General features: G+C 31.2%; 4 protein-coding genes across 14 annotated transcripts; 3 read left to right on the top strand and 1 right to left on the bottom strand.

Annotated features, from left to right (window-relative positions):
- The first annotated feature begins 47 nt into the window (after positions 1 to 47).
- On the top strand, positions 48 to 12,495 carry LOC107071609 (uncharacterized). 9 transcript variants are annotated; one of them, XM_015330742.2, is made up of 9 exons: positions 48 to 187; positions 1,978 to 2,309; positions 3,864 to 4,000; positions 5,386 to 5,745; positions 5,863 to 5,943; positions 6,023 to 9,425; positions 9,678 to 9,956; positions 10,980 to 11,178; positions 11,259 to 12,495. In XM_015330742.2, exons 3-9 carry the CDS (start codon positions 3,953 to 3,955, stop codon positions 11,341 to 11,343), a joined length of 4,455 nt encoding a protein of 1,484 aa, XP_015186228.1. In that variant the 5' UTR covers positions 48 to 187; positions 1,978 to 2,309; positions 3,864 to 3,952; the 3' UTR covers positions 11,344 to 12,495. The 9 variants fall into 9 exon arrangements, with proteins under 9 accessions (XP_015186228.1, XP_015186230.1, XP_089029629.1 ...); XM_015330744.2 differs by lacking the exon at positions 48 to 187 and having other exon boundaries at positions 1,987 to 2,141; positions 2,200 to 2,309; XM_089173503.1 differs by lacking the exons at positions 48 to 187; positions 3,864 to 4,000 and having other exon boundaries at positions 1,987 to 2,141; positions 2,200 to 2,309; positions 5,404 to 5,745.
- Positions 660 to 1,855, bottom strand: LOC107071613 (protein dj-1beta). The gene is made up of 4 exons (XM_015330757.2): positions 1,592 to 1,855; positions 1,286 to 1,444; positions 1,032 to 1,221; positions 660 to 925 (listed from the first exon to the last, which is right to left on the bottom strand). The coding sequence occupies exons 1-4, from the start codon at positions 1,784 to 1,786 to the stop codon at positions 804 to 806; spliced, it is 666 nt and encodes a 221-aa protein (XP_015186243.1). The 5' UTR covers positions 1,787 to 1,855; the 3' UTR covers positions 660 to 803.
- A 412-nt stretch (positions 12,496 to 12,907) lies between the features above and the next one.
- LOC107071631 (transcription factor 15) lies at positions 12,908 to 14,807 on the top strand. 2 transcript variants are annotated; one of them, XM_089173521.1, is made up of 3 exons: positions 12,908 to 13,829; positions 14,278 to 14,533; positions 14,622 to 14,807. In XM_089173521.1, exons 1-3 carry the CDS (start codon positions 13,753 to 13,755, stop codon positions 14,718 to 14,720), a joined length of 432 nt encoding a protein of 143 aa, XP_089029647.1. In that variant the 5' UTR covers positions 12,908 to 13,752; the 3' UTR covers positions 14,721 to 14,807. The 2 variants fall into 2 exon arrangements, with proteins under 2 accessions (XP_089029647.1, XP_015186270.1); XM_015330784.2 differs by having other exon boundaries at positions 12,912 to 13,829; positions 14,242 to 14,533.
- Positions 14,808 to 16,211: 1,404 nt separating this feature from the next.
- Positions 16,212 to 25,760, top strand: LOC107071630 (uncharacterized). 2 transcript variants are annotated; one of them, XM_015330783.2, is made up of 8 exons: positions 16,212 to 16,601; positions 17,062 to 17,145; positions 17,592 to 17,876; positions 17,990 to 18,125; positions 18,358 to 18,477; positions 18,590 to 18,693; positions 20,283 to 20,690; positions 20,941 to 25,760. In XM_015330783.2, the coding sequence occupies exons 3-8, from the start codon at positions 17,664 to 17,666 to the stop codon at positions 22,444 to 22,446; spliced, it is 2,487 nt and encodes an 828-aa protein (XP_015186269.2). In that variant the 5' UTR covers positions 16,212 to 16,601; positions 17,062 to 17,145; positions 17,592 to 17,663; the 3' UTR covers positions 22,447 to 25,760. The 2 variants fall into 2 exon arrangements, with proteins under 2 accessions (XP_015186269.2, XP_015186268.2); XM_015330782.2 differs by lacking the exon at positions 17,062 to 17,145 and having other exon boundaries at positions 16,214 to 16,601.
- Positions 25,761 to 26,011: the final 251 nt, after the last annotated feature.

Below are 26,011 nucleotides of genomic sequence, written 5' to 3'. Positions count from 1 at the left end.
TAGAGAGATCGATAGAAATCGATTAATCAATCGAGCAATCAGTGATAGATAGCTAGAGAGATAGATAAAGAGAGATAAATAATATTATAATAAGAAAATTTAAATAATTAATGTTTAAGATTAATTGAACTAGTGTACATAGAAAGAAGCCGATAATAGTCTTTAATTGTCGTTTCTCTATTTACAGGTAAATTATATATAATAAAATTCACGGTTGTAAATAGCTGATAAAACCTAACCTCTATTTAGAAGGAAACAAATTTGATTATATATATATTATCATTTTATAAAACCCTTTATATAATCGTTTTATAAATATATACATACATACAGCAAATAATTAAAATAAATGATGGATATTTTACATAAAGTAATATAATTATTGAAGTATTAACACCGTTTTTACACACAGATTTTTGAATATATATTTTATAAATATATGTATATATAGAATACATAAATATATTTTATAAATACATTAAATTACAGAATGGCATATGTTAAATAATATCTCTTATTTAATAATTATTAACAAATCAGAAATCAGAACTAATTTTGGAATTGTGTTTTAAATGGTTCGTTTCATATAAATAAAATAAATAAATTTATCTAAATTCAAGCTATCTTTATTCTATGAAGATATAAATTATAAAAGGGAATGCAGCCCATAGATTAGATTTATTTAACGATAATAATATGACAAAGCTTAAATTTATTATAATGCTTAGAATATATTTGTAAACATAGCAACAATATTTTATAGAAATTGTTAGCTATCATTAGTGTAATTATAATGTATATTTTTAGCCTTCATACAACATTCCTTTTGCAACAGTAGTGGCTTTTTCTTTGCTTACTAATTTTTCAACAAGAGCCAAACCAAATGCAAATGCCGTTCCAGGACCTCTGCTTGTAATTAGATTACCTGAGAAATTGCAAAATATGTCATATTTATTTCGACATAATTAATAAACTAATGATAAAAATGATTTTATTTTTTAGGTAGATTTATACTGAAAATTTCTATATACCATCTATTACTACACGATCCTCTGAGTATTCATAATCATCGGTCATCTGATCTTTCATTGCTGGGTATGAAGTAACGCGTTTTCCTTTAGCAATACCATGTGCTTTTAAAGCAGTTGGTGCTGCGCAGATAGCAGCAATAAGTTTATTTTCTTTTTCTTGTTCTTGCAATAGCTTGCCAACATCAGCTGACTAATTTCCATAAAAGTAATTTATTAATCTTTAAGAAATATAATTAAGCAAGAAAAATATTTACCTCTGCGAATGCTTTTGAGCCATTGAGTCCCCCAGGTAGTATGATAACATCATACTTCTTGTCACTGACATTAGCAAATTTAGTGTCAGCGCAAACTTTTACATCACGACTACACTTAACGCATTCATTGTCACCTAAGCTTGCTATAGTTACAGAAACCTAAAATAAAACAGTACAATGTATATTTTAAAAGTGTTTCATTCTAAAATCGTGCATAATGTATAATATATGTATAATCGATTTACTCTTTATGCTTATTGCATAATTATCATTTTGAAGGTTATATCATATAATAATTTTGCATACTCCGCCACGACGTAAGACGTCCGCCGTTATTACAGCTTCCATTTCCTCAGATCCATCAGCTATTAATAAAAGTGCTGTTTTCTCAGCCATTTTATTCGAATATTTCACCGTATATTGAAAATTATATGCGGCACTTCTACAAACAGGTTTCGAGTTCTTGACGAATAGAGAACATAGTTGAATAGCAGTCCTCATCGATATATCGACTACCAACTAACATAGTATAGTCGATAGAAGTTAGTCTACAGACTTTAATAAGCATATACTACAACATGAAATATATATTTACGAATAATATAGGGAATTTAGGAATAATATTTTTTGTTCAATTTCATATTAATTTATAATACATATTCAAGAATATTGAAGAATTTTTTTTTTTAAAGTTGGAAAGTGAAGAACCGTTTCCTCAGTCAAGTGAATAATTAAAGGGAGTATATTAAGAAGTGCGGAACGTATGGAATTGGATCGCACCCCCACAAAAGAAAAACGAAACAAACGTAGTACAAGATGGCGGCGTTTGGGTGTTGTGGCTACTGATTCGTACAAGGTAACTCGAGGAGCGACTGAGACCTGATTTAACGGAGGATCATTCTTCGATTTTTTAGTTAGAAGTCAACAATCGTACGGACAATTCAGCGCGTGCGTTGTCGCTGAAACGAGCGGCATTAGAGGAAACAATGCGAGCGCATCATCTTTGAGGCATTTTGGAATACGGGTGAGTGAGTTTGCCTTGAAATTTTATGGCATTCCACATTATTTCGACGTGTGCTCAGGAAAGTATTTTATGATTCTTCTCCAATTTTATATTTAAAAAATATCGGGAAAAATATCAAAGAAAAATAATTCGTCTTTGTCTCGGAAGCATCAAGCTGAAAAGTTTTTATAAGGTGTTTCGAAAAATTGCAAAAAGGAAAGATGCACGTTTCCGTTGGCGTTCCGTCCATATGATGAAATTGTGTAAATAGTTTTTTTTCTCCATCTTTTTCTTTCTCTCTTTTTTCTCTTTTTCTTCTCTCTCTCTCTCTCTCTCTCCCCTCTTTTTTCTCTTTCTCTCTCGGTTTTCTTCCTTCTTTTTCATCGTGTCGTCAGGTCGTGCTAATGACTCAATCAAATTTTAACCGTAGGTTATATTTTCGTAAGTTTCGTAGAAATGGTAGTAGTTGCAATAAAGAGCATAAGATTGTGTTTGTTAAAAGCTTGATCTTATGCTATTTATTGCTTTCACCGTGACTTAAGACCACTTGAAAAATCCAAGATATTTCAGGCTTTAAAATTGTTGGAATATGCAAGTTTTTTATATTGCCCCACCAATCAATTTATAGGTTTGCCTATGTTTTATATGTTATAATATTAATTATTTTTATGTAAGTAGTTATTTTTATATGTATTTTTTTCCTAAGTACAATTAGAATTATAGATTAGAACATAGCAAGGAAAATAGTAAATATAATAATGTATATCTATTTGTATTGATGGTTAAATATCTTTATAACATTTCTGATAGGTAATTAACACGAAGCGTTAGTATATATTTGCAGAAATGTCTTTGATATGAAACGCAGCCTTTGTTGAAAGATCAACATATTTTATTTTGCAAAGTAATCTAAACTAATTTTTATAATATATAACTTTAATATACATGATCGCATGAGTTTTTTTTAAATAAAATTTAAAATCTAGTATCTCTAATAAGCTTTTTCTGTAATTAATTACATCAGCGAATCAATGTATTAATGGTTTTGTTCCAAGACCTATTATAATTGCTGATACTACTAGTAGCCATTACATTATGTTATGTTTTGCAATTATTTGTCTAAATTGTATTATTTGCTAGAAACTTATTAGAGCTTACAGAGTTTTAATTGTAATAAAAAAATAATGCTAATATTTTGCATGAATCGTTCTGCAATTTGCTACTGATAATTGAAATTAATTCTATAACTTTTTGTTAACACATGGTTTACCTGGTGTTTAGTTATAAATATATTATCAGTATAATAATTTCACAAGACTTGTAAAATTATATGAGTATCAAAAGAAAAATCTATAGCTTAAAATATACTTTTATAGAAAAGTTAGCTTCATTAGATTATATTAGAACGATCATTAAATTCATACTATTTGTTGCATATTTATCTTAAAATTATATTGAAATTTATAATAATATATCACTTCCAACGTAGAATGATAGTTAAAAGACAGCATGTTAGGCATAATGCACCTTGAATAATTACTGCAAATATACTGATAGAAAAAATATACGGTTCAGGGGGTGGATGATAGGAAATTACTGAAAGTCGAAGACTGAAGCCACTCGAAACACTGGAGAAAGACGGTGGAGCTTCGGAGGAGGGGGAGATGTCTGCTGGGACCCAGGGCGAGATTCGAGTTGGCCCTTCACACCAGGTTTGCCATATATCTTCAAAAACTTTTTTGCTACTTAGCTCTATTGTGCAGCGTACCTAACTCAAGGCTTGTGGTTCTCCGATGCATTATATGAGTACAGGCAAAAGTAAATAGGTTGTATTCAAAACGCATTTCATATCGTGTAAGTGAGATAGTTAAGGAAAATATAAACTTCAAATTAGAAAAACAGAAAGTAATAGATAAATTATTGGCAAACATTAGCATATCAAATGGTATTTTTCTTATTTACTTTTAATTTACTTCTTATTATTCATAATCTTATATAAAAGATATATTCTTTTTTTAAAGTGATCATCGAATTAAATGATATGATTATTGATTGTATAGAGACATATGACTCATATAGTGATTAGCAAGAATTACAACTATTGGTTATATTAATTCATATTCTATACATTTTGTGCATGGTGTGTGCTTATTAATAGAATCATTCATTGTACAGACTACATTTACATTTAAAAAATGAAATATGTAGATTTTTCTGCATTGTCACATCAATTATGTGTAATAAATATTTATATCACATCATAGAAAACCTTTAAAATATGTATATATTTTGTCGTTTTATGTTGATGGTTCAAATAACAGAATAGTTCTGCGCACTTAAAATATGAGTCATAAATAAATGTCATAGATAAGTGTAGTTTAGTGTCCTTGTAATATATATAAAGATAAGTATATTTAAAAAATTAACCTATTGACAAATAATTTTATACCTATCTAAATGGGATGAAAATGATTAAAATTAATAAGTATATTATATTACTCTATAGAAAAACTATAGGTATAAGTAAAAGTACTAAATTTCCATATTAAAAAAGATAGTGTGGAAATTACTATTAAGATATACGCACATATTAATACATAGTGCGTGGAATACTTATCTATAGAATAAGAATTTACACTCTCGGTGAAACTTATGTGGTTTTCAGTCACGGTGAAATAATTGAAAGGTATTATGGGTAAAGGTAACTCATGCTTCGTGTTAATTACATGTCGTCATTTAATAGCTGTATTTTATTGGTTACTTGAACCATCTACGCTTGTAATTTAATGTATAAATGAATATTTATTTAATTGTGTTTCTAATTTTCCTTGCTTGTAATTTATTTATGGGATTTTTAGACAATGAGGATAATATGTGTCGTACGATTTTTGGCTTTTTTTTAACCTAAATTTTATTTTTACATGATTTTGTATTTAATTAATATAATTTGGTATGGTTATCATGGTAAAAATTTAAATGAGAAAAGAGTAAAATTGGTTTTATTCGTTTTAAATAAACAAGCCAGAGTATAGGTGCGTATAACTAACTTGCTTTGGCATTGAAGCTAACTGCGCACAATCCCGAATTTTGGGTACAGGAATTGGTTTCTTGTCAGGCCCGTTTGCCTGAGTATCGGCCGGGTATCCCACCTGGAGAGCTGCATCCTGACCCAGAATTCTCTAAAGAGAGAGAAGAGCTAAGATGGATTCCAGCCATGGCATTGGATGGAGATCTACTCATGTATTTGAGAGCTGCACGATCCATGGCTGCATTTGCTGGAATGTGTGACGGAGGATCTCCGGATGATGGTTGTGTTGCAGCTTCGAGAGACGACACTACTATCAATGCTTTGGATACTTTACATGATTCTGGATATGATCCTGGAAGAGCATTGCAAGCTCTTGTTAAATGTCCTGTGCCCAAAGGCATCGATAAGAAATGGTCTGAAGAAGAAACAGTAAGTAAAATATAAATGAGTATTAACATTATATATTACTTCTTTTTTTAATTTGATTTTATAATCTATAGGGAAACCTTATTCTCAAAATTAATCGACTATCACTTTCTCTCATAGAAACGGTTTGTCAAAGGTCTTCGACAATTTGGAAAAAACTTCTCCCGTATTAGAAAGGATCTTCTACCTCATAAAGATACGGTAAAAAAGAAATATATTAGATGTTAAATATTGATTATATTTAATAAAATAATAATTATGTAACATTTGTTATTTGTAGCCGGAATTGGTTGAGTATTACTATTTGTGGAAGAAAACACCTGGTGCAAATAATAATCGACCACATCGTAGACGACGACAAGGTTCTTTGCGAAGAATTCGTAATACGCGTAATTCTAGAGCAGGAACTCCTAAAGAGGAAGTTCCTACACCACCAAAAGATACGCCGACTGCTAACGCCAATACAAAGGAACCTGCTTCAGAACCAGAAACTGTACCTGTTGGAACACCAGCAAGTAATAATCCTGGAGGAGAAATTAGTTCTGTGACAGAAGACGATAATTCTGAAGAGGATAGTGATTCTCGCGATACTAATACAAACGGTGCAACGCATTCTTGTCAACATTGTTTCTCAACTAATTCTAAGGATTATCAAGTTGCTGGTAAAGATAGATTATTACTTTGTACGGAATGCAGAGCACATTTAAAGAAAACGGGAGAATTACCGCCCGCACCTCCTTATTTGTTCCGCCCTGTACCTGCGGAGTCGCCAGATAGCCCAGGTAGAATGCGAACGCGAAATAAAGCAAAAGAAACACCAAGACCTGCGCGACCACGACGTACTGGTGGAACAGACACGCCTGATCAAGAAAAACAACAGCAGCAACAGACACCTGATAAAAGTAAAAAGAAGTCTTCTAGTAAACCAGAAACACCAAAGAAAGCTCAAAAACGAAACCAAGCGGATGATGCAGAAGAGGATAAGGAAAGTCAAAAACGGAAACGTGGTGACAGACCAGAGAGTCCTTCAGAATCACTCACTACCGATAGTAATTCTCTTATGGATGAACCTGAAAGAGAAACAGAAGGAGACACGAACGAAAATCAGCCTACGCCTATTGCCGTACAACCTGAGGAACCTGTTAGTCCAGCTATAACTACACCAGAAGAACCTTCTGAACCCACGCCAACTTCAACCCCTGTACCAGGTCCTATACAAAGTTTACCTATATCTGTTCCTGTTATTCATACTTTAGATAAAAAACCATTATTGGAAGAACCAGTGGAAACTAAAGATCAAATAGAAGATGTACCTTTAGCCATGAATCAACCACTAAAATTAGAACCACTGCCAATAGAAACAGCTATGTCACCTTCTAATGAAGAAATGAAAGAACCAGAACAATTGAACTTAAGTACGTCTCAGCCGCTAAGTATGAATGATATGAATCAAAACATACCTCGTAACTTGTCTCAAACAATGACAAGTGTAAGTAGCATGTGTCCACCAAATGGTTCACAAAGTATTCAAAGTACACAAATCATATCACCTAATCAACAAGGATTACCATTAAACATGCAATATACATCCAATGTTCCACCCGTTCAAAATGTGCCACAGAATTTATCTCAAAATATACAAATACCACCAAATATACCACAGAATATGTCTACTACTCAGAATATAGGACCAACGCAAAATTTACGTGCACATTCTGAAAATATGTCATCTACGCAAGGCTTGCCACAAAGTATTGGAGGTCCTCCATTAAATCTCAATATATCCCAAAATATACCAGCAAGTATATCTCAAATTCCTCAAATATCGAGTTCGCCACAGCCTCTTGGATTAACGGTTATGTCATCAGAAAGTAGAATGTCTGAAAGAATTCCAGAAGAAAGATTACCTTCAGAAAGAATGCGCGATAATAGAATTTCTGATAGAATATCTGAAAGAGTATCCGAACGTACTGAAAGTAATGAACCAGAAAGAATTGAACCGCCGAATATGTTTCAGCCAATTCAACCAAGTGGAATTTTATCTATGGAAAAATCTTCCAACATTTATAATTTGGCCGGAACTCCGCCAATGGAGCCACAAAACTTAAAAATTAAACAAGAAATTATTCCTCCTGAACCAGATCCGTTGCAAAGTTTGAAAGAAGTGAAAGTTCCTGGTTTTCAGACAGGTTTTCCAGGCCCAAGTTTGGAAAATATAAAGAAAGATCCAGATAGTACAAGTAAACCACCCACACCAAGTAAACACTCTATGCCAAGTAATCAGCCAGTGCCACAGATTCAATCAGTGGCAGCATCGCCGACGCCAACGTTACCACCTCCGCCGACATCTATTCCTCAACCTGTGATGCATCCAGCACAACAGCCTAGTCCACACATGGCTCATCCGTTCCATCCTCATCATCCCTTAATGCATCATTCATTATTTACTGCAATGCATCCTTATCATCCACATGCTTATCCTGGATATGCACCTGTTGGTGGCTATCCCTCGTTTTCACCATATTCATATGGACCAGTACCTCATGCTATCCCACCACCATCGCCGCAAAGAAGCCAAGAAAATACAACAATGATGACAGCTCATCACTCTAGTACAAGCTCTAGTGTAACAACCAGAGAAGAAGGAGAAAATCTTATTGCCACCCATCACCATTCTTCTAGTATGCACCAGGCAACCACTTTACATCACGACAAACTGTTAACCATCTCCTCTCACAGTTCTCATAGTCACTCGTCATCACACAGTTCACATAATACTCAGCGTAAACCGTCGCTCGTTTCAGCAACGTGTTTAACATCGACTAGTTCTGTACACCACCATCACCGACCTCCTCAACCACAACCACCAGTTGTACAAGAACCAAAGATGGAACAGGATCTTGGTGAACCAGAACCAGAGGAACCACCAAGTCCACGTGGACCTTCTCCTGAACCAAGAATCGAAGATTCTGAATGTCACAGATCACAATCTGCAATATTTTTACGACATTGGAATCGAGGCGAAAATAATTCATGTACTAGGACAGACTTAATGTTTAAACCTGTGCCTGATTCTAAATTAGCTAGAAAAAGAGAAGAAAGATCAAGGAAACAAGCAGAGAGAGAAAGAGAAGAACGCGATAGAGTTGCTGCACAACAGGCTAGAAAAATGACAACTCCAGAAAAACAACCTGAAACTTGTAAGCCGCCTAGTCGAGGTCCACTCGAACCTGTTGTATCTCCATATGATAGGTATGGAGCAAGACCAGGGTCTTATACAGATACACCAGCTCTAAGACAACTTTCTGAATATGCAAGACCACACGCAGCATTTTCACCTGCTAGACACCCTGCTCCACCCGAGTCGATGATCCATTTTATGTATGGTCCGGCTGCGAGGGAACGTATAGAGCTAGAACATTTAGAACGTGAGAAGAGAGAACGCGAGATAAGGGAGCTACGTGAGAGAGAATTAAATGATCGTTTGAAGGAGGAACTATTAAAAGGAACGCCCAGACCAATGCCAGCTCCTGTTGATCCGCATTGGTTGGAAATTCACCGACGATATGCGGCTGCAGGTCTCGCAGGACCTTCGGGACCACCACAAGCTTTGCACCAATTTGGTATATATGGAGCTCCGCCAGGACCGAGCCAATTAGAACGAGAGCGACTAGAAAGATTAGGTAATTATTGTTTTTTGTGTTTTTTTTTAATCATTTTATCGATATCTGCTCGTCTCGAATTTAGCCAGTTACTTTCTGTAATTATTTATAAAGATATTCTTTTGAACGGTTAAATGAAAGTATCTTGGAGGAATGCAAAGTGCTGCAGTGACGAGTGGAATGTATATGTGAAAGATAGAAGATAGTGTAGTTGACTATTTTTACACCATAAAACAAAAATGGTATATTTGATCGAGGTACTATCGGGTTTAGGGATACCGACTGCAGCCGGCGGGGGGCCAGCGGGTGGAGGGGCTGGCCATCCCGTAGCGGCTCATCACCATGGCCAGCTGGACGAGCGGTTGGCTCTAGCTGCTGACCCAATAGTCCGGTTGCAGATGGCTGGCATCTCACCCGAGTATCACGCTCACACTCACGCGCATACGCATGCGCATACGCACTTGCACTTACATCCGGGACAACAGCAGGCCCAGCAACAGGCTCAGCAACAGCAGGAGGCAGCTGCGGCTGCAGCTGGATTCCCCCTGCCTGGTAGGTGCCAGAGTCAGGATGTTCTAAGTCTTTCTTAAGAGTTTCCTTTTGACAAACATCTATGACAATAAGTTTTCATAATCTATCGCTATACTTTGTCGTGCCATCATGTCCTGGCAATTAAATCTTTCGACCCTTTTTTAACTCTAGTCTTTTATTCCAAGTATGAATAGCAGCTGTTTCGGTTATACAGTTTTTGTTATTCACATTATACATATTTAGGTGCAAGTGCGAGTGTACGCGTGAGTGTTATAAAAGAGTAGTATACATAAATATGTATGATTGGGTGTGTGTATGTGATAAAAAGTAAAAATAATTAATCGTTCAATGAATATTTTCTATATATAATATCAAAATAACTTTAAAGATGTTTTTGATAATAAATATTTATCCAATATATTATAAATATAAAAATATAAGGACAGTATTAAATATTCGTAAATAAGTATTATATATATATATAGGAGGGTGAATCAAAAAAAGCAAGACACCTGAATATTTCTGTTGGATTTAAAAATACAAAGTATGGCTACATCAGAATTAGAATGACTTTGACGAACGTACATGATCATGATATCATTTTTTTTCGATATTTGTATATGTTCAAAATGACTCTCTGAAGCTGTAATATATTGATTTAACATGTGTTGTATTTTTTGTATTACATTATTGTAAGCATAATATTATGCGTAGGAAAAAATATGCCATTCTATTCGAAAAAACATTGGTGATCTTTGAAAACACAGAAAAAAATAATATAATGACCATGTGTGTCCGTTTAAGCCAGTCTAATTCTAATGTAGTCATATTTTGTATCTTTAAATCTAACAGAAATATTCAAGTGTCTTGTTTCTTTTGACTAACCATATATAATAGATCATTTTATTTTCAATAATGCATGCTTTTAATAGATTTTTCTATATTTGCTTATCCATATCTAATAAGTGTATATATATTAGCCTCATGTAATGATTAATCATTTGAAATACTTTTCATTTGTTTTAATATTTATTATTTGTATAGCTGCTGCTGGTTCCAATTATCCTCGACCAGGCTTGATGCCCCGTGATCCAGCATTAGGCCTTCATCCAGCGGAGCTTCTGGCAAGACCTTATACAGATATGGCAGTGCATCATGAACAATTGCAACGCCAATTCATGATGGAACGTGAGCGTTTTCCTCCACATGCATCGCTCGTGGCTCATCATGAAGAATATCTAAGGTTTGTCTCTTAAAATATATATTAATACATTCCTTCGTATGATTTAATAAATGAATCAAACATATATTTGATTAACGAAGGATGTGTTTTAGACAACAACAACAACGTGAGCGTGAGCTTAAAGTGCGTGCGTTGGAAGAAGCCGCACGTGGATCTCGCCCTTAAACATAATTGTATTTATATTATAATGATTATCCTTTATAAATAGGGATGCAATTAATTGCACAAAACAAATATGGTACAATATACTGTGCCAGTATGGTGCAAGAACAAATGGCAACATTTGTTTATGATCGTTGATCTTGTATTTAAGATCATAAATTATTTTTACGATCTTTTAGTGACATAATGAGACTTAAAGTGTTACGTAATGTAACTTGTTAGTGTAAATAACGTAGTGATAAACTCATCAAGTACTAGATTTTATTCTAGTACCTTAGAAATGAAAATGATATATAATAGTGCTTTAATGTGTAAATTTATTTTCTTTTTTTTTCTTTTTTTTTTCAAGATATTATTTGAGGAATGCGTACGGTTAATTGATTAATGTCAATCGATTTTATCTTAATGGTGTGAATGCCCAAATGTTGACCTGGAGAAACTTGATGGATCTGGATTTGTGAAGACTATAAAGGAACTACTACTTTTAATAAATATATTTTAAAATTTTTTTTTATATATTTTTTTTTATATATGTATAAAATTTAATAATTTCTAATTTTTAATTACTTTTATTGTCCTTTCTTTGATTATTTCGTTAAATCTTATACATTAGTATCAAGCTCTTTACAAGTAAAGTATTATATTAAACATTAGAATAAAATTTACATTTTTATTATATTATTGTGTGTGCCCATTCTTGTTTATAATCACTGGGACAATTTAGACTTTCGATATTTATCGTGTATATGAAATAATTTAAGTTAATCATTACATAATTTCTCTCACAGATATTTGTATATTTTCTATAAGTATTGCTTAAGATTAATGAGAGACTATATGTATGGGCCTTTGGTAACAGTAGCGCGAACGCCTGGTATGTAGTGAACATTAAAACAAAGTGACCAAAGTTAAACGTTTGTAGGAAATTGTTGAGCGTGAATGCATAATGTTTAATTAATCATGATCTGCATTGTAAATTAAATAACGAATCATACGATAAATGAAGATATTAATATCGGAAATTTGGCATGATTCTTTATGATTTTTCGAAATATCTTCTCTATTCTAATGACCATTTGAATTGTAAATTACGCTATAATTGAATCAATGTAACTTAGTTATTTAACAAAGTAAATATTTCATACAAACGTGCAATTGAATTTTATATTTTTCTCCTTTTATATATTATTAATGTGTAATGTAAATATATTATTTTCGATTTAAACGTTCGATCGCGTTATTCTTTATTGCTTATTTAGAAGAATATAAAACAATGTAGTTTTATTTATTACATTATTAAAAACATTCTTTTATTTTATATTATAAATGCATTTATACAAGTATATACTAGAATTAATATTAATGAAACAATTTTTTTAATGATATATAATATTTTATATTAGTAATAAATTTTTTTATTTTTCAGCAATACATTTTTTATGATATATATATATATATATATATCATAAAAATATAATAAATATAAATATTTATATTTATAAAAATATATTATTCAAATGTTGAAAAATAATGAAATTTGGATGATTAAAACTTTCTTATAACAGTACAATAATATTTTTTCACGTCTTATTTAATATGAAAAATAAGAAATGAACAAAAATATTTTTTTTAAATTTAATTTTCATTAAAAAAATAGTTTATACAAGCACGACGGCGAGAAAATTGAAACATCAAGTTGTTAGTAACTATTCGTCACCGTCTGGAAACTGTATGAAAGTGTCTTAATTAGTTTTACAGATGGAATTTGTTTTCCGCGCCCTACTACCAGTCAACGGCTTGTTTTTATTGAGTGTAATGTGAAACTCAACTCCTGACCATATTACGTGGGAGTCTTGGCGTCCGCAAGTACTCGCGCATATTCATAAGAGTTAAATATATTTCGTTATTCACGTCATTCATAGCATATACAACAAATATTAATTGATGAATGATTTCGAATAAATCTATATAATTAATTCTAATCATTTTCAATTATATACTTTCGTAACGTATTTATTTATTTAATAATAAATTTATATTTCTTTTGTTTGTTTAATCTGAATAAATTTGTATATATTTAAGTTAAATTTTGGTTGTCTTCGTTTGACAAAAACTTTATTTTTTAAAACACTTATGTGTGTTCTCTTCTTATACGTTGTCATACGATCCACACGGCCCTGATCCCCCATGCACATGTATTTCACATATGTTCCGTTGCAGCAAGGGTTGGGGTGGGGATTGGCGGTAACACATGAGAGGGGACTTCCATAAACTGGAGGAACTAAAGGAAATAGGAGTAATATTCATTCATAAAGGCGTTCTTGCCGCGACTGGACAAGAATTTAAAAAGTGTTCGACTGAATTGAAAAAAAAAATCATTTATATCATCATTTTAAAATAAATATTTAAACAATGAATACACGTAAAAAAGAAGAATCAAATAAACAGCGATATCAAGCTAACGCACGTGAAAGAGATAGAACTCATAGGTAATATAACATTTCAGTTAAATATTTTTTTGTGATTAGTATAAAACATGAGCCAATAAATCATTAAAACAATTCTATATATATATATATATATAGCATTTGTATATATATATGTATTTATTTAAATTTATTTTTAGTATATAATTATTATATTTAATGATAGATTGGTAAAATTAACGATAAAAACAATCGATAAGATTTCTTTTTGCATACAGTATTTTTCAATGATTTTGTTTAGTATGTGTGTGTTTTAGAAAGATTTCCTCTCCTCTTTGCATTTTTTGGAGCAATTTCAAAGCAAAGACTAATTATACAATACATCTTTCAATGCTCATGGAGAGGGAAAAGAAATTATTTTCTAACACAATTTACTTGCAATAAAATCATTGAAAAACATTGTCAATAAATACAGGTTCACGATTCAAGAAAAGCAATCTTCACTGTGCAGCGTGAATACAGCTTTCAGCGCATTGAGAACATTGATTCCAACGGAGCCTGCAGATAGAAAATTATCCAAAATAGAAACTCTCAGATTAGCGAGTAGTTACATCAGCCATTTGGGTGCAGTTCTTGTCGTTGGTGCTATGGATCAACCTTGTTTACGACTAGAAGAAAGTAGTCGAGTATACTCAATGGATGATTGGAATGATATGCAAACTAGACCACAAGTTTGCACTTTCTGTCTCGCTACGCATAAAAAATATGTAAGCAGGCAATACTTTTTCTCTATGTTTTCAATCATACATAAGTTTATTATATCAGAATAAGTTTAATGATTTCATTTATTTTCAGAACACGAATGACAATTCAGAAATTCTTTCTGATTATCAAAGTCATAACATGACACCGTATATATTTGTTCCAGGGAATTCTGCAAAGTGTATTGATTAAAATTATATAGAAAGATATACATATATTAAAGAATATATTTTTTGTAAATTTTTTGTAAATATATTATTAAATTTCTTATATATACAATAGTAAAATTCTATTACGAGAGTCTATAATGGGGCTGGTATACACACCATATATGATTTAATAGTTTATATGATCAGAAGTTTAAACATTTCATGCATTTTTGTAAAAAGTAATAGAATAAAATTTATATCTAATAAACTTAATATTTATTGAACAAAATTTTAACTATTTTCTTAAGCGTGATGCAACTATTTGTTTATATATTTATCTTTTGTTTTTGTAAGTATATACATATATATATATATATATAATAATGGAGTAATAAACGATATATATGTATATATACATATATACATATTATATATATATGTAATGTAGGTATATTATGTGTCATGTAAAATGTTCGTTGCTATCGATACGAGTCATTTGTTTTAAAGCAAACATGTAAGCTTCAGCGTCTCTGGTACAACTATGATCAAAACAAATTTGCAAAGAAAAATTTTGATCGTATTATTAAGATTATTTATTTATTATAATTAATTTTATTATATGCAATCTTATTTAATTTTAAAATTAATTAATTTAAATGATTTTTTTAATTTTATAGGCAAACAAATAAGGAATTTTTATTAAAGGAAGTACAATTATTTGATAACGCAGTAAGGCGGCGAATGTTTCAGTCTTCAAAGTTCAACCATGCAGTGAGGAGGTATATTTTAGTTTTTTCCTCCGTTCTCGTTTCTCGTTTCAATTTCAGTGTTTTTATTCCCTTGTTGATTAGAAAGTATTTGATCTGCCATCATGTTGATATTCGAGGAAAACCAGTCTGGAGTGTTTATAACAAATTAGGTAAGAATTCAATTAAGTATTTATTAGTATATATGTCCAAAAGTAATCGATTGTTTTTATGGTGGAATGATGCTAAATGGATATCTAGATTTTTCCTTCTATTTGACTCTGTATGTAACAACAAGTGTATTAAATGGTATTTCCTTTCTTCCCAACAAATAAAAAAGAATTTTTTTATTAACATAAATTAAATTATTTTAATATGCAATAATTTATAACAAGTTTTCTAACTCTTTATCTTTGAATAAATAATATTTTTTGATGCCATGCTTATACGATGAATGAATATCTCCCAAATATTTCTATATACTAAATAAACAAACATTCTATCTATTTTTTTTTTCAATAAGATAATATATGTATGAAAGACCTAAAGACTATCAATTTAATAGATCTGATATAGATATTTACTAATATAAGAATTTGTATATATATATATATATATATATATATAATATACGTGTATATATATACATAATATATTATATAATAATATATATTAAATTGACCAAATTTGTAATAAATCTATAGTTCATTCATCGAATAGAAAACATCGGAAATAAAAGTTCTTGGAAGTTTTGGTTTTCCTCTAATAAAATGGGTAGAATGAATAAAAAGAAAAAAAACGAAACAGTAAATTGAGGGAAGAGAAGCAAGGAAAGAGGAAGTAGGGATAGGAAAAGCCAAAAATTTTGATAGAAATAACATTAAAAACATTAGACGTAGTATTAGGAAAAAAAATTGAAATACAGACGAATTGGCGCGCTTCGCGGCTGGTATGGCTGCCATCTTGTAAAAGTGTCTCTGTAGTGTTTGGAAGTTCAACGAGAAGGAACAGCAGCTTCGCCGGAGGCTGGAAGTTCTTTCAAAGCGATCGCAACGCTCCTTGGCAGTCCCTGGGCACCCAGGTGACCCTCGAGCGAGGCCAGGGTATTCAAAAGTTGTTACGACGAAAATTATCAAGGCCAGTGGACACGCTTTACACGCCCGACTCTCGCGAAGATGGTGAGTTACTTTAAAATGAAGACATTTTTACAACATCCCTTTAAAGAATTGTATCAACTTTCGCGCTTTTCTGCACTTCTACTATTTTTTCCTTTCGGTTTCGAAATAGAAGAGGATATGCGTCTCGGCAAGCCTTCCTTAGATTTAGGCCTCACCTCCCCCTCTTTTTTACGCGCGTTTTAATTACCACCCCCGTACAGGTGGCAATTCGTCCTACGTTCCGTACGGAGCGACGTCTTCTCTCGCTTATCAATATTTTTAGGCAGTTCTTTCGCCGACAACTCGCGTTCGATTGACAGCTGGTTTTGGTCGTGAATATCGTTCACCAGCTCGCCTCATCGTCAACGATAACGCGACGCAACGACGACCTGACATCGACGCATAACCTGCCTCTCGACCACAGAAAGGAACCTTCCAAGTCGTACCGGGATTATATGCGTCTTTTGTTTTTCTTTCCTAGTTCGCACTTCGTCATCGTTACGATCCAAGCGGAGTCGTTAAAGCGGCTGCTTGAGACGGTCAGGTCACATGCACGTGTTTGAAGGTAGTCGTAAACTGCTGAATATCCGTCCGACAGAATTATTCGTGATTTTTCCTAATATTTTGTTTCACTTTCTTTCTTTTTCGCCTTTCTTTGTATCAACATTATTGTCACAAGTTTTGTACCAAAGTAATATTCTTTTGTTTTCAACTGGAGTAATAGAATTTGTATAATTGTTTATCTTCTTTTTATTTCTTGTCTTTTTATTTTTTATATCTTATGCATATAATTTCATTTGATATTTCGCTTTCTTTCTCTCTTTTCCTCCTCACTCTTTCTCTCATTGAATAGCCATACATTAGATGTAGTCTGTATGTGTTTTAATTCTAAACGTAATCATTACTGCTTGCAATCACATTTGTGTAAATAATTCCTTTTAATTGACAATACTTATTTAATAAAATCTTGTAAATAAAATAATGTTACTATACCCTTGTTATCTTGTTTAGAGTTCGGCATCAACGGGCGGTACAGAGGGGTCCAGCCCATCTTCTAGCCCTGCATCAGCCACAAGTTTAACCATGGCAGCACCAAAGTATGGTACATTGGTACCTAATCGTATATTTGTTGGAGGAATCTCAGCAAGTACTAGTGAGGCAGAACTTGCAGAACTTTTTTCTCAATATGGTACTGTAAAAGCTACAAAAATAATAGCTGATCGTGCTGGAGTGTCCAAAGGTTACGGTTTTGTTACTTTTGAAACCGAAGAAGAAGCCAAGCGGCTCCAACAAGAGGTTTGCAATACCATTATTTACGCCTATTTGCATTATTAAATAACTTCTATATGTGTATGTTCTTTAATATTTATTAAAATTTGAATATAGAAATTAAATTTATATTTTTGCAGCCTGAAAGTATTATCTTAAGAGAGAGAAAACTTAATATAGCTCCTGCAATTAAGAAACAACCCTTCAACAGATCGTTCGATGGTGGTTCTGGCTCGCCACCTTCTGTGCCTAGTAGTACTTATTATTATGCGAATGGTTAGTTTCTTTTTTTTGCTAATGAAAATTATCAAAATGTACTTATATTACAAATTTTCAATATTAATATTTTGATAATATACATATATACATTTACTTACATAGTATATATTTTTTTATAATTTGATCGTGGTGGCATTGTTATCTATTTTCTATTTTATTTATGAAAATATATCTGTATATAATGTACTAATGAAAGTATGACTACTTTTAAATTCAATTGTTTGTGTAGGTATGGGTCTTACATACCAGAATGGTATGACATTCTACAACGCAGCAGCACCTGCACCAGGAACTCCTATAGCACCACCAGCAGATCCTGCAACCATTTACCAAGCTACAGGTGTTTTTGGTAAATATTTTCTGTATAATTTTATAACCAAAAGATACATATATATATATATATTACCATTATAGAGAATAATAGATATTATTCAGAATTTCATAATTATGTTTAATGGTAGGTCCTCAAGCTGCTACTGGTCATCAAACTTTTGCCCCAGTTATGTATCCATGTCCAGGACCATCTTTATACATGCCTCAACAGTACCAGTATACACCTATGCCTGTAAGTAAATTATATTAGGCAGTTCTATAATACTTTTTTCCTTATATTAGAATTGGATCCTCCATACATCCTTACATATTCTCAAATGAGTGTGGGTTCATGTAGCAACCATTACATTAAACGGTATATCGGTTACGGTTTGACAGACAAACGGTTTGATGGGGGAAGCCATACCACCGGCGTTTCTACCCAACCCTCAACAAATGCCTACTTACGTTCTTCTCGACGCTATACAGTATTGAGGTCTAAAGGTACATGGTCTAATGCTAAGTGAATAGCATGCAACATGTTTTTTTGTGCATTCTCTTTATTGTGCCTTCCGCATGGCCTATTGTTGCATGCCCACTTAGAGTTTTCATATATATATGTCATGTTTTGATATTATACACCAAAAAAGTCATACCACTTATGTCAATTATATGCAATTAATCTAATTTTTTATATTAAAATTATCCTTTTTCTTTCTATATATTCGAGATCATCTAATATTAATATTTTTATAGAATTATGGAATTAAATATTTCATTATGAAGAAAAAACATTTTAAGACCAAAAGAATATTTGTATTCGTCAATAAAGATGTTCATAGTTATTGAACTATCTAAGTTCATGTAAATATAACAATAACGTATGATAATGATATGCACTACAATATATATGATAATAATAATTAATAGATTACTTTCATTATATTATTTGCTTTTTATTATCGTTTCAATAAGCGATCTCATTTACAAAAAAAAATAATTAATTAAATAACAAAATACGAAAGTATAACAAATATACATGTGTGCAATAAAATATAATTTAATTTTTGAGTAGTGTTTACATAAAGGAAATAAAAAAATATATTAACATATTCTGTGCCAAATAGTTTTTGCTCAATTTTTCACTCAAGCCATTTCATGTTTTGACGCTTTAAATATGTTAGCGTTTACCACTGGTGGTATACAAGGCCTGAATGGAAAGTTTAGCATGAACCATTGGGTGGTACATGTGACATGGAAAGTGTTAATATATTACTTGCTTTGCTGTACTTATAGCTATTATATTTGGCAAGAATTTTATACATAAAGAAAAGAACAATAAAATATAATCACATATTTACTAAAGTATAAATTCATGACATCGATTACTTCAAAATAGATTAATAATATATCATAAATTTCGAATAAATGTTATATATGTTTATTTCCAATAGTTTAATTGTATATGAAATATTTCACTGATTCTCGTAGTTTCTTAAATTCTAAGATACAGGACATATTCCAAATGCATACATTAATAATAATGAATATTTGTAATTATTAGATGTTTATTGTTTATATTTATTATTCTTTTCATTTGATACACATTCATTTATGTACTTATTTTTCTTGTTCTACTTTCATATAGCTTCTTAATTCATCTAGCAATGATGTACAAACTGATATGCTGATTTAAGAAGATCTAAAAGCTGTACATTTTATGCAATATGTTATTACATTATATATTTGCTTCATATGAGAAGTTGATTTTATTATATTTTTTGTAAATTGTAATTTTTAAAGAACATGAATAATTAAACCTTAGATATTTTGTTTGTTTAGTACGAACAATATTATGCAGGAGCAGCTGCTGCTGGAGCTTCACCATACCCATATATTACCAGCAATTCGCAGAGTAACACAAACAATGGTGGAAATAATAACAACAGTGGCAATAATGGTACTGGAGCAAATAGTCCGGCAACAGGTCCACCGCCAACGCTCCCGTCTCTTCATCCACCACCTCCTACACATTTTTATGCTCCTGCTGCACCACCACATCATCATCCACCAATGCCTGCAGGACCTCCTCCACCACAAGTGGATCTTTATTATTCTTTTGCTGCTGGGCCACCTCCACCACCTGCTCATGCACCTATTGGATTGTCTGATCATCAACTAGTTATTTACCCCTCTGATACTTCGTGTCAACAAACTACTACATCAGACAATCAAACTGCTCCGCAAGAGGTAAGTAATAATTTTGGTGTGTTTATTTATCGTTTATTTAATATTTTCATATAGATTTTTCATAGTCTTTTTATTTGATAAGATTTGACACTTTGAATTACGTTAATGATCTTTCTATGGAATTTCATCGAGAAATATCAAAATATGAAAAACGTTTGATCATTTAGTTAGTATTCTGCTACAAGAGTGTTTAAATTATAAAATGTTCACTCTAAGCAGTACTCCTACTATTTGTTAAAATAAATCATAGGATTCACGTTCAACATCAAGCCACTCGGAGCAACCACATGGTGAATCACAAGCTGCTTCTTCAGGATCAGCTACGCCTCTGGTATCCCTAATGCCATTAAAATTTCCTATGTCCAATCGTTACACAAATTACCATCCAATCGCCATACATGCTACTAATTTGCATAACTCACAAACCTGTTTGAATGAAGTAGACGATTGCAGTGCTAATCAAATGCAATGTAGAACTATTGTTTATCATCCTCTTTTCATTCCTCATACATATCCACCACAATTTCACAATACTTCTGGTGGTGCCAGTCTCTTACCAACTCCTCCATCATCTTCACAACAATTTGAGTCCAGCAACAAAACACATTTCAATTCCAGACATTATACAAAATCGAGTATAACAATAACTCCAAGTAACTATGCGAAAACTCAGAATCACATAACAGTAATTAATCCAAACACTTATAGCAAAGTTCAAAGCATAGGTAATTCAATTGAACACAAGTATACTAATGTAGATGGAACTCATAAATATGCAACAATTGCTATGACACCTCGATTACCAGTTCAATATAACAAACGAGCTACTGTTTCCAATGTGGGCTCTCCGGCTTGTTATTTAACACAAAAATCTGGAAATTACAATTCAGGTCAAAATTTAAGCAAGCCTGGCAATTTTGGATCCAATGTTAATTTTAATAATCAAACATACAATCCATCTAGTAATAGTTTACAGAAGATTGGAAATATGAATATAAATCAAAACTTTGACTATATGAATGGACGTAAGAATACAAATTATAATACAGATCAATATTTTGACAACACAATCGGATATAAATCAACGAACTATACCTCAGGTAGGAGGAATGCATCGAATAATTATAGAACCACAGGTTCTGTATCTGCTAACCAATTTGAAAATTTGAATAGTAGCAGTCAAAGTAATGAATCTTCTACTATGAGTCAAATAGATAGTACCAACTCTTCACAGGGTTTGCAAACTACTGATTCAACAAGTTCAGATAAGCCGGCGAGTCCACCGCCAGCTCCATATTCCCCCATGACTCGACCCCTCCCAACCTTATCACCACCCACCCTTCAGGTCCAGTATTATCCAGCGGCTCAAAACCGTTACCAACCCTCCATGCCATCTCAACACCAGCAACAGCAACAACAACAACAACAACAACAGCAGCAACAGCAACAATCTGGCCAACGACGATATACAGTAGTTCCACCATTGTCTTCGAATAGGAAGTCAACTGAGAAATATTCAAGTGCTAATGCGCAAACTACTATGTTGCGGCAAAGCAAGTATAAAGTTAATAGTATAATGCAATCAGGTGGCAAAGTATCCGAAGATAGTTTAGGAGGTGCAGGTGATGCTCCTCCTACTGTTAGTAGAATGCCTATTACACCACCAGGTACATCCCAAACACATCCAGCTCATTCTGCAGGGGATCAGAATCAATTGAGCGATACATGTCATCAAATACAAGCTCTGACCCTCTAAAAACTTACTTTCATATCTATGTTTGCTTTCTTATTCATTTGAAATCGTATGATCTGAATGTCGGCCAAAAAAAATTTGCATGATACTGCATGAATATGCACTGTTATACAATTTCTCTTGTGATCTCAGTCCTAAATCCAAAAAGTAGACATTGAAACTGTAAATTGAATTCTTCATATATAAAATAAAAACTTTATTAAATTATTAAGCAAGCGAGCCCGTGTGGATATGCAATATGTGCGTAAACATTGATAGAACGCAAAAATGTAACACAATACACATGCGTACTACATATATACATAAATACATAAATACATACATACATGCATATAGAAGCACTCAAAATACGTAGTATACAAATGAAAACATAAAAAAATATTATTAGTATGATACATATACACAAAATACATAATTGTAAATATATACGTAGGTGTATTTATATGCATGTATACATGCATGTACATCTATGTATATGTAACATTTAATATAGTATATATATAATATATATATATATATTGAAAATGACAGATATAATTAGCATTAAACTCAAAGTCAGTTATAAATTATCTTTTAAAAGAGTCAAATATTAATGATATAAACATATATCTTAATAGATACTGATATAATTCATCATTTACATCCATATTATGCAGTATTTGACGTTATGCGTGATAGGCTCGATAAACATGAATCTCACGAGCATGGCTAGAGTAGTTAGATGGATAAGCAAAAAAAGATAGAAACAAATAATCTTGTTATCGTACAAAGATGATCGATTTGTAATGTGTTCAAAAAGAAAAAACAGAGGGGTAATAGGGAGGCAAATAGAATTCATTTCACAACGGTTGCTCAAGGCACTGCCACATCTCTATTTCTTTTTCTACCTGAAGTGGTATCGTACTTATAGTTTAATTAGAGTGACCGTGAATATTCTCACGCCTTTTAAAATAGAGCGGACACAAATTCATTAATTTTTTTTCGGTAAATTTCCGCGCAAACATCGTATATTTAGCAGTAAAAAAAAAAAAAAAATATAAAAGTGAAATGCCCTGTGCCCAACGAATAAGATAAAATATTTAAAAAAATAATGAATTAAAAAAATGTGTCGGCTGTGAGCTTCCAAGCAAATAACAATAATTAAATTATTATAATATAAAAAGTTAAATAATATTCTACCTAATTGTTATAAACGTAAATTTCTTTTATCTATGATGAGAAATTTGTTATCTCATATCTCGCATATTATAGCTATTATTATCTATTTAAAAACGTGAACAGGAAGTGTTACTCCGAAGGTTTGCACATGCTGTGATGATATAGAAATATCGCAGCAAATAGAAGAAAAGTTAAAAGACATCGGACTGTATTTAGATGATACATCAAGGCCTAGAGTACGTAGAACTTGTGAGTCGTTACAAAGAAATTAATTTATTAAAAAGCAAGAGTGCCTTCTATTTGTTTTCGTAATTGTATTGTTGAACATTTGTTGCGTTACGTTCCAAGAGCCTTTAATGTTGTTATAAGAAAAAAAGATGTTTGAAGATTGTTGTTCCTCTATTTATTTATTGATTTATGGGCTGTGAAGTCCAACAACGCTGAGTATATTTGGAAGTGCGAAAGTATGCTGTTAGGTTGATATTAGAAATCATAAAAATAATGAAAAAGAAAAAAAGAAAAACATAACAAAAATGCAACAGCCCCAACGGTCATAAAAAAGATTCTAGAAAAAGAGCAGTACATTTCGGCACCTATTTCTATGTATAATACACAGAAAATATCCCAGCAATATACATACATACATACATACATACATATATATATATATATATATATAAAAATATATATACAACAAAAAATTATAACATACCGAAGGTATTGGAAATAAGTGCGACAAATGCGTATCTTAAGTGTGCGTGTGCGCGAATTTGGACAGGTGGCTGTGACTATTGTGTGCAAGTACAGATTTGTATGTAAGCATTTGTGTGGTAGTGTGTCAATTCACACACACGCATATTTCATAAATATATATATATTATCTATATATATATATATATATATGTATATCTATCTCTATATATATAGTTATATATATATATATGTATAGTTATATATGTATATATATATAACTGAAAATCGTATGTAAAGTGCAATTCTATGTTGAGTTTGGTACTAATAAGAATAATAATTATAATTTGATTATTGTTTAGGAGGATCTATGTACTAAAATTTGGCGTAGAATAATACTAATGTGAAATAAAAGATAATATATACTTCGTAAAGTATATAATAAACAAAATGAGTCTAAGTTATATATATATATATATATATATATATATATTAATATATCATACGCGTAGTAAATTACAAGAGTATAAATGTATTATATGAAACATGTGAAGTATGTATGCATTTAGAGCTGTGGAATGCTACATATTATTTCTATATTTAAGTTAGATAAAAGTTATTTCAAAATTATTCATTTTTTGCGTGTATAATTTTTTTCTTTCTTTTTTATTGTAATATTACAATATTTGAAAATATTAATAAGTGGTTTATAACAGCAAATAATCCATTACGTGAATTATTTGTAGAACAATTCTTCTATGGTCTGAGTTTATATTATTTGTATTGGATAAGTTAAATTGTTTACTTATTTTTGAAAAATTTGATAATAGCTTCAATATATAAGTAAATGTTTTAAAAGATTCAATATATGTTTTGAAACTTATTAAGTAAATATATTCATGTATTTTCAATGTACATTCAATATTTTTATTTTACATTTTGGCGTTATGTTGCTAATAGTGCATTCCATAACTCATAAAAGTATACTCTGTAAGAAAGAGATTTACGTATTAACATAACATAAATTATACACAAAATGACATATAGGTTGTATCAACAAATTCTGTAAGATTTAAGAATTCTATAGTTATAACAATAATAATAATAATTATAATAATAATTATAATAATAATAATAAAAATAATAATAAAAATAATAATAATAATCATTAATAATAATTAATAATAATTAATAATAATTATTATAATTATAGTAATAAAATAATAATAATTAATAATAATAATAATATATATAATTATATTAATAATAATAAAATATATTATATATAAGAAATGCATATATTTAAAACGAAATATTAGTACATATTAATAAAGTCATCTATGCATGGATACCTAGCTGGAGAAAATTAGTAAGGAAAAAATAGACTCAAGTAATTGTACATTTCTCCTGCAAATAAAGAATAATATAATCTCATCGAAAACATAAAATATACAATGCTCTAATATAAATGGAATTTTTTAATATGTCTTTTTTCCCCCACACATATTTAATAATATATAATTAATGCATGTAATGTCTTATAATATACACAAATCTCTTGTCTTCAAATATTTAAATACTAATTTATAAAAAAGTAAATCAAGTAGACTCTGCATTTTTATAAATAAAAATGTATTCTCTTGTTTCTTCTTTTACAATACGAAATACATGAAAATTATTAAATAATTATATCAAACATTGATATCTATTTCATATAAAA

This window comes from Polistes dominula, unplaced genomic scaffold (genome assembly GCF_049000335.1).
Source record: "Polistes dominula isolate Pdom_NZ unplaced genomic scaffold, Pdom_raw_medaka contig_33, whole genome shotgun sequence".
NCBI lineage: Eukaryota > Metazoa > Arthropoda > Insecta > Hymenoptera > Vespidae > Polistes > Polistes dominula.
Note: the sequence above shows the minus strand (reverse complement) of the source record. Positions and strands in the feature narration are given on the sequence as shown.